General features: G+C 48.9%; 1 protein-coding gene and 1 pseudogene across 2 annotated transcripts in view; one reads left to right on the top strand and one right to left on the bottom strand.

Moving 5' to 3' along the window:
* Positions 1 to 2461: 2461 nt before the first annotated feature.
* The window catches only part of DHCR24 (24-dehydrocholesterol reductase), a gene marked incomplete at its 5' end in the record, with an annotated part of 31466 nt that continues 24482 nt past the window's right edge, over positions 2462 to 9445 (top strand). Inside the window, 2 exons of the mRNA XM_079725499.1 lie at positions 2462 to 2692; positions 7276 to 7431. Of these exons, the coding sequence (XP_079581625.1) occupies positions 2462 to 2692; positions 7276 to 7431 (387 nt within the window). The remainder of the gene's footprint in view (positions 2693 to 7275; positions 7432 to 9445) is intronic.
* On the bottom strand, positions 4702 to 5236 carry LOC307049095 (large ribosomal subunit protein uL22-like; annotated as a pseudogene). The gene has a single exon. The product of its transcript is annotated as a large ribosomal subunit protein uL22-like (transcript).

Raw genomic sequence — 9445 nt, 5'->3', positions numbered from 1 at the left:
TACTTGTTAACCAGAACATCCTATTCCTAAGCATTCTAACTAGGTTTTTATGTAAATAATATACATTTATTAACAGTAATTCATGAGTAGACTCCCTATCAAAGGGAGCTTCCTTGACTTGTGCAAAAAATTAATGGGCCCAACAACCCACAGAATTGGAGAAAATATTTGCAAATCATGTATCTGGTAAGGGATAATATCCAGAGTACACAGAGAACACCTAAAACTCAACAACAACAACAAAAAGCCCCAATTCAAAAATAGGCAAAGGATTTCAACAGACATTTCTCCAAAGAAGATATAGGTATGGCCAAAAAGCACATGAAAAGACGTTCAACATCATTAATCAACAGGTAAATGCAAATCAAAACTACAATGAGATACCACCTTACAACCATTAGGATGACTACTGTCAAAAAATCAAAATAGAAAGCAACAGTACTGGTACAGCCACTGTGGAGCAATATGGCAACTCAAAAATTAAACACAGAATTACCATACAATCCAGCAATTTCACTTCTGGGTATATGCCAAAAGAATTAAAAGGGTCTCAGAAAGATATTGGTACACCCATGTTTATAGCAGAATTATTCACAATAGCTAAAACATAGAAGCCACTCAAGGGTCCATGGATGGATAAATGGATAAGCAAAATGTGGTACATAAAATGGAATATTATTCAGACTTAAAAAGGAAAAGTAATCAATATCAAAATTATTAATGAGGTATTCTGCATTCTCTTTTTTGTACTGTCTTTGAAATCCAGTGTGTGTTTTACACTTAAAGTATGTCTCAGTTTGGACTAGCCACATACCAGTAGCTAGAAGCTATTGTGTAAGAGAGTACAAGTCTAGACAATTCATTTTTGAAGCCTAATGCAAACAGCCTCTATTTTGACTTTTACGTTTACTTGAATGTTTGAGCCTCTGCCTACATTCTTCCTTCATTCATTGGTCAGCAAACACTGGCGCGCCCACTATGCACCAAGCATTATGCTAGAAACTAGAAATACAAAAATGGACATTTTATCCTAAAGCTCAGTCTGTGAGGGTGAGAGACACCCAGAGATGATTATGAAATAATGCAAAAGAATCATGACATAGACACCCTCTATTTTATGAGCACCTGAAAGGAGAAGGAAGTGCCATAAATGTAGTTTTAGAGGCGTCCCTGAGTTGACTTCAAGGACCTGTAATGTCAGCTCTATGAAGAGGATGGGAAATGGCATTCCAGAGGTGTCAGCTTGAGCAAAGGCCTGAAATGAGAGATAGTGGAGCCCTGGGAACGTCCAAAGAGTGCCTGTTAGGGCAGAGACGAAAGAGAGGAAAGTGCGGAGGCAAGCAAGGCCACTGAAGGGCCTGGTAAGTCATGTTTGGCTTCTAAAATAAAAAATCTACACTTCCTAAAATTTCATAAGAAGTAACCGTCTCTCTACAGGATTGCGGTGGAATGCAAATGACACTGGATTTAAGCTTTTGCTGGTAACAGTCACGCTCCTCTGGACTGGCTGCTCCTTGAGCGCTGGGCCGTCTGCTTTGCTCACTACCCTGTCCCAGCGCCTGCAACGCTGCCTGGCAGAGCGGGAACTATAAGTTTACAGAGCCGGTACCTTCCTTCAGTCCTTTTCCCCAGTCCTCCCCTCCCCCTCAGTACAGAGGGAGAGGGGGAAGAGCGCCAACCCTAGCCTACGCGTCTTAAGTCCTCGGGAGTTCAGAGGCAGGCCTTCACCCTTCTAGAATGTTTCCTCATCTATAAAACGGGCTCACAGACCCGCCGCGCTGGACTGTTGCGTAACTCAAATGAATTTACAGAAAGCGCCTCGAAAAACGAAAAGGTGCATCTCGTGGTCATGAGGGCATAGAGTGACACGACCTGTGGAGGTCGAGGCCAGGTTTCCACCCTCCCTGGCCGGTACGGGCATCCTCGGCCAAGCTGCAGGGTGACTGACCCAAGGCGTGGGGCGCCCCGACCCGACCCCCCGGAAGGTAACCGAACGCGTGACCGCTTAACGCGCCTCACGAGAAGGCGCCACCTAAGGAGGAGGGGAGGAGGTTGCAGCCGCGCCCCTCAGCTGCGGGGCGACTCCTCAGTCCTCAGGGCCGGGAAACCTGAATCCCGGAGCCGCAGAGTGCCGTAGACCCCTCCAGCGCCAGGGTCCCCGGCCACCCCCTCCCAGCGTGTCTGAGAGGAGAAGAGGGTGGAGCGGCCTGACTCCCGCAGCCAATAAAAGCAGCAGGTTCCTGGTCCGATCTCCGGCGCGGCTCGCCATTGGTCACCACCCGGGTCTCGGCCCACCGAACCTTTGCGACCCGAGCCAATCGCGAGGCGGCGAGGGTGTCCTCGGGCTCGCGGGGAGCGGGCCGCGGATAGCAGCGATCGCAGGCCGGCGAAGAGCGGGTGGCGGTGACCAGCGGCGCGAGCCGGCATCCCCTCCCCCGCGCGGTGAGCCGCTGGCTCCACCATGGAGCCCGCCGTGTCGCTGGCAGTGTGCGCTCTGCTCTTCCTGCTCTGGGTCCGCGTGAAGGGGCTGGAGTTCGTGCTCATCCACCAGCGCTGGGTGTTCGTGTGCCTCTTCCTCCTGCCGCTCTCGCTCATCTTCGACATCTACTACTACGTGCGCGCCTGGGTGGTGTTCAAGCTCAGCAGCGCGCCGCGGCTGCACGAGCAGCGCGTGCGGGACATCCAGAAGCAGGTGAGCGGAGCCGGGTGGGGCGGGAGACTGGCGCGAAGTGGTGCGCGGCGCAGGGGAGCCAGGGCTTCGCGGAGGAGGTGGCGTCTGAGCGGGATTTGAACTAAACAAAAATGTAACTGGGGGGAGGGGTGCTTCCGGAGAGGGAACGGAGTAAGCAAAAGAGTAGAACAGAGCATTGCTCCGACATTTATGGAGTGCCTACTATGTGCAGAGTACGTGCGGGGATCTGCAGGGATGTAAAGAATCATAAGAGAGGGTAGGTGAGCCATGCTCAAGTAGTTCTCACCGGGCCCAATCGATTTCAGAGGAGGAGGGGGTCTTCAGGAAGGTTCACCTGGCGCTGGAGACTGGGAATCAGGGGGAGTGATTGGGGGAAAGTGTGAGCATAGGAGAAGAGAGGCAGAAGGTTGGAAAGTCAGTTTGGAACTAGGTTGGGGAGGGCCCTTCAGTTTGGAGTTTACTCCTTAGCAAGAAGGAGCTTTCCACCTTCTTATAATAGAGGACTAAAGAGAGAAGGTAGCCCCACACCAGGGTGGGGAGCCTCACAGACCCTGCGCCAGGCGCTCACTCTTGACAAGGCAGTGTCACGTCCCAGTAACTCTGTACGTCCTCCCCTGTGTCAGCACCCACAGAACCCCTGCCCCTGCTGCCGCTCACAGCCGCGCCTCGTTCTTCATGGCCACAGCTGGCATGGGCATCAGGCCTGGGCATCAGGCCTGGGCAGTTTCTTGGCTCCCTCTGCCCCTCCTTATGTTCCTCTCTTACTGGCGTCAAGTTGCAAAGAGCTTCTGTTTCCTGCTGCCACCCTCGCCGCAGGTGTAGCAGCCTCCATGTTCTGTTTGCTGCTGGCTGGGTTCTGCCTCCAAGAGCATGAAGATGGATGCGGAGAGCCATCCCTGTGAGGGATAGACCTTGGGCCAGGTGGGAGCAGGCAACATCTGGAAGCGCTTTACTTGGGCTGCCATGGGTTGCGCTGGTCACAGTCACAGCTCCAGAGCCCAGCCTACCCTCCCTCCCAAATGCACCCTGTTGCCTAGTTCTTTCTATGTGTTCAGATTCTTGATTTACCTGCTTGTCTGCCCCATCAGAGTGTGAGCTCCTTGAAGGCAGAGACTGCTGTCTGACTCCCCTCTATCCCAAGGGCCCTGGCCCAAAGCAGCGCAGTGAGTGCTTAGGAACCTAAGCTAAACCAAAGGGCTCACTAGGGACAGAAAGACAACGGGCCTTGCCAGTCCGGCCCACCGCTGAGGACCTGCCCTGTGCCACCCCCCCATGCCATTGATGACCATTATTTCTCATCCTCACAGCAACACTGATAAGTCTTTTTTTTTTAAACTTTTATTTGCTTTTTTCTTTTTTTTTTGCAGTACGCGGGCCTCTCACTGTTGTGGCCTCTCCCATTGTGGAGCACAGGCTCCGGATGCGCAGGCTCAGCGGCCATGGCTCACGGGCCCAGCCGCTCCACGGCATGTGGGATCTTCCCGGACCGGGGCACGAACCCGTGTCCCGAACCCGTGTCCCCTGCATCGGCAGGCGGACTCTCAACCACTGCGCCACCAGGGAAGCCCTGCATTTTTGTGTGTGTGGCATTTATTCCCAGGCCATAAGTTTTTTTGTTGTTGTTTTGTTTAATTAATTAATTAATTTTTGGCTGCATTGGGTCTTCGTTGCTGCACGCAGGCTTTTCTCTAGTTGCGGCGTGCGGGGGCTACTCTTTGTTCCTGTGCGGGGACTTCTCATTGTGGTGGCTTCTCTTATTGTGGAGCATGGGCTCTAGGCGCACGGGCTTCAGTTGTTGTGGCACATGGGTTCAGTAGTTGTGGTGCATGGGCTCAGTAGTTGTGGCTCATGGCCTCTAAAGCGCAGGCTCAGTAGTTGTGGTGCATGGGCCTAGTTGCTCCGCGGCATGTGGGATCTTCCCGGACCAGGGCTCGAACCCATGTCCCCTGCATTGGCAGGCGGATTCTTAACCACTGTGCCACCAGGGAAGTCCCGTAGGGCATAAGTTTTTATTTCTTCAGTTTCTTCTGGAATATCTTTTTCTTCCGTGCAACCTCTTCTTCTGGTTTAGTAACAATCTGCTCTTTTTCAGTAAAGATCATCTCAGTGTGGCAGGGAGAGCTCGTGTATGGGTTGATCTGACCATGAGCTCTGTTAAGTCCTGTGCCGCATCTTGGGAGCTTTATTCACTTGGATGTGCTCAATGACCAGAGAATCTGCATTTAAGCCCTTAAGTTCAGCATTACTCTCTGCATTTTTGAGCATGTGCTGTCAAAATTCAGCACTCTTTTTGGGCCACTGACCCCGCGTCCAGCCCCACTGTTTGGCCTGGGCACACCTACTAACTCCACCATTGTAACAACGGAATGGCACACATTGCTTCTGTAAAGTGATATCCTTCAGATACTTGGTGGCTTTTTGGATATACATACCCTTAACGGCCTGGACAGTTTCACCCGTGTTCTTAAAGTGAACACGAAGATTCGAACCTCTTGATTTGCATGGTTTTGTGGGGTTTTCTGGGTCAAGTGAATACCGAATCATTTTTAGAGGTCACCTCAGGCAGCGTACCGGAAAAGGACCACCCTGGTAGGTCTTTTACCTGTTCTACAGGTGGGAGATATTGAGGTTCAAACTGTAAGTCATGTTCCCAAGATGGTATACCTAGTAAATGGGTCTGGAACTCAGGTCAGCTTGATGTCAGAGCCTGAACTGTGACATTTCTTCTTTCCCAGCCCATTTCATTCCACCCTGGAGGTCTGGTTCTGTTGCCTCACACCTGGAATGTGATAATAGCTACCTGACCAGTTGCCTGTTCCCTGGGCCCTCCCCACCTCTCCTTGGCCTGCCCTTAGTCATAAGGGCAACACTCCACAGGATTGCCTCCCTGCCCAAAATCTTGGTTGGCTCTGGTCAGGATCCAACCCAACCAATGTTTCAGGCGTGATGGCCTCCGCATTCAGTGTTTCAGGCTTGATGGTCTCCACATTCACGTCATGCCCCACTGCCCCCCTTCCCATTCCAGGCTGCATGCAGCTCTCCCAATCCATCCTCCACACCTCTGATCTTGTATTAAGTCTTGCGACTGCAGAGTCAGGCAGGGGCAAGGTCTGCCTGGTCATCCCTTTACCCCCTACTCACGGGAATCCCTTCCTCAGTAACACCCCTCTGCGCGAACACCTCTGCTTCATGTGGCACCCTGGCCTCTCCGATCGCAGAACAGTTCTTCCCCACGTTGAACTGTTTGCCTGACCAGCTTCAGTCCAGCTTCTTCCAAGGACTCTTGGTTGCAAGTGATAGAAAATCAACTCCAACTGGCTTGAGCAAAAAGGGACTTCGTTGACCCAGGTCTTGAAAAGTCCAGGAGTAAAAGTGGCTCAGACATCACTGGATCCAGGATTCATCTCCAGCTGCCATCCCTTGGCTCTGCTTTCCTCTGAGTTGACTTTACTCTCAGGGAGGCCGTCTCCCTGCGGAGGCCCCAACAGTTTCTGGCTTACATCCAACCAGCCTAGCAACCCAAGTGAAGTGAGAGGGCCTCTCCCAGGATCGGTCTTAACTGGCTTCACTTGGATCACAGGCCCATCCCTGAACCAGTCACTGTGGCCAGGAGGATAGAATCAGACCTCAGTCATGTGCCCACCTCCTGGGGCAGGAGGGGAATCAGCTTCACCTGGACCAAAGGAAGATGGGAGTGTTACAAGCAGATGAAGAGGACATGGATGGTCGCAGGTCACAGCAACAGATATGCACCTCCCTGCCCTTGTCCAACAGCAGGAAGGGAATGCTTCCTCCCATGTTCCTGATGGGCTTGTCATTTCCTGGGCCATTTCTTCTCTGTATTTTGTGCTCTGGTCACTTACAGAAGGGTTTTGCAAAAGTCCTTCCTTCCATTGGCTTGGTGGGCCTCCCCTGCCTGTTCTCGCCCCCTGTGAGTGATGCGTGAGTTAATATGCGCAAATGCTTGGAACAGGGCTTGGCACCTAATAAGCCTCAGTCAATGTTAGCTGTTACTCTGTTGACTATTAATTCAAGCCCATTTATCCTTCCAGGCCTAAAGTTCGTTAGCTCTGATGGTGAATCTGGGCTCTGCCCTTCAGTGGTTGTGTGACCTTGGACAAGTTATTTTGCCTCTCATTTTCTTCGTCTGCAAAAGGAGGCAGGTCATCCCAACCCCCTGGGGTTGTTGTGAGAATTAAGTGAGACGAGATACAGCAGTGCTTGGTACAATGGTGGCAGCTAGTAAATAGTTATAATTTGTGCGGTTGTTATTACTACCATTACGAAACCTTTCCTGAACTTTGCAGTGAGAATCAATGTTTTCAGAGTGCTTTGATCCTGTTCTCTTGCTCTTTTTTCATTCTGTTTTGTGATGTGGCAGCACTTTGGCTTTTCTGTCGGCCTCACTAGCCAGGGAGAGTCCAGAGGATAGGGCCAGTGGGTGTTTCATCATCCCACTCCTCCTGGTACCTGGAAGGATTCAGGGTCTCGGTAAATTCCCAGCTCCCTCTCCTGAAAGCAAGGCTGTGAGCTGCCCAGGGCATCTCTGGCAGGCCCAGCTCAGCCTCTTCTCATGTCTGCAGGTGCGGGACTGGAAGGAGCAGGGCAGCAAGACCTTCATGTGTACAGGGCGCCCTGGCTGGCTCACCGTCTCACTGCGGGTTGGGAAGTATAAGAAGACACACAAAAACATCATGATCAACCTGATGGACATTCTGGAGGTGGACACCAAGAAACAGGTGAGAGTGCCATGGTTCCCTGGCTCTGGGAGTGGGTGGGGCACTGCCCCTGGTGCAGATGACTCACGGGGAGATGATTTTAGCCAAAGGCGTCCCAGAGTGGACAGGACCAAGGCCCTTGGTCATCACAGAAGGCTCTGCCCACCATTGCCATCCTCTAGAGCCTCACAGCTTTGGAAAAGAATGGTCATAGCCCCATCTCACAGGTGGGCAAAGTGAGAGCTCAGGGGGATTCTTTGATTATCTGCAATTCTACAGGAAGACAGGGATGGGGAAATCATGGGCAAAAATGAGAGACAAAAAGGAACCTATTTACCTCTTCCCAGTAAGGAAGAGTGCTGGTAAAAATTGGGCTGTGGAGGTGGCTCAGAGGGTGGGCCTCGTTCCAAGCTTTCTGGGGACCCACTTGTTAATAGCCTTAGATGTGTGCATACTCTTTGGCCTATCTAGCATTTCTACTTCTTGAAACCGGGCTCAAGGAAAAGGGAAATGAACTTAAATCAAAAACAACTCAGAGAGAGAGATTGTATCACGGCTTTGTTTTTAATCAAAGACAACACAATATCGAATAGTAGTGAGTTGTTAAATATGGTATATCCACGCGATGGCATTTTGTTGTGACACCTTGGCCAAGTTGCTTAATTTCCCTGTGCCTTTTTTTTCCTTAACAGCTTTCTTGACATATACCTGACATACAATAAACTGCACGTAAAATGTACAATTGATAATAAATTTTGACATTTGTATGCACCTGTGAAACCATTACCACAATCAAGACAATGAACCATCACCCCAAAAGTTTCTTCATGACACTTTGTAATCCCTTCCTCAGGTTCCTCCCTGCCTCTTTTCCCCACATCCCTAAGCAAATAATGACCTGCTTTTCATCACTATAGATTGCTTTGTATTTAGAGTTTTATATAAATAGAATCATGCATTATGTACTCTCTTTTATTTTGTCTGGCTTCTTTCACTCAGCGTAATTATTCTGAGATTCATCCATGTTGAAGCATGTATCAGAAGCACATTCTGTTTTTATATATATTATATATATATATATATATCAATCACAGTTTGTTTATTCTTTCACTTATTGATGGATATTTGGGTTGTTTCCAGTTTGGGGCTGTTACAAGTAAAGTGGCAAGGAGCATTTGTATATAGTCATTGGGTGGACATATGCTCTTTTTTCTTTTGGGTAAATACCTGGCAGTGGAATAGCTGGGTCATATGGTAGGTGTATGGTTAACTTTTTAAGAAACTGCCAAATTATTTTCCGAGGTAGTTGTAGCATTTACATTCCCGCAAGTATTCCAGTTGTTCCATATCACCGTAAACTTGCTATGGTTAGTCTTAATTTTAGCCATTCAGTTGGTGTATAGTAGGTATCTCAGTGTGGTTTTAACTTGCATTTTCCTAATGACTAATGAATGATATTGGGCATCTTTTCATGTGCATATTTGCCCTTTGTATATCTTTGATGAAGTGCTTGTTCAAGTCTTTTGCTAAAAATTTTTAATTGGGTTGTTTGTTTTCTTACTAGAAACAAGACCTTCATCATATATACAATTTGTCAATATTTTCTCCCAGGCTTTGGCTTGTCTTTTAAAAACCAGAAATTTTTAATTTTGAGGAAGTCGGATTTAGTACTTTCTTTTATAGCTTGTGCTTTTGACATTTTATTTAAGAAATCTTGCCCTACTCCGTGTCACAAAGGTTTTCTCTTCTGTTTTCTTCTAGCAGTATTATATTTTTTAGGGTTTACATTTAGAACTATGATCCATTTTGAGTTAATTTTTGCATATGATGTGAGATATGGGTCCAAAAAACTTTTTTTTGCACGTGGATTTCCAATTGTCCCAGCCTCTTTTGTTGAAAAGACAACCCTTTCTCCACTGAATTGCCTTTGCACCTTTGTTGAAATCAGTTGTCCATATACACAGGTCTGTTTCTGGACTCTGCTGTTCTATTGATCTATTCGCCCATCTGTATGCCAAGAACACACTGTCTTGAT

This window comes from Hyperoodon ampullatus (genome assembly GCF_949752795.1).
Source record: "Hyperoodon ampullatus genome assembly, chromosome: 2".
Classification (NCBI taxonomy): Eukaryota; Metazoa; Chordata; class Mammalia; order Artiodactyla; family Ziphiidae; genus Hyperoodon; species Hyperoodon ampullatus.
This window is presented reverse-complemented; position numbering and strand designations above follow the sequence as displayed.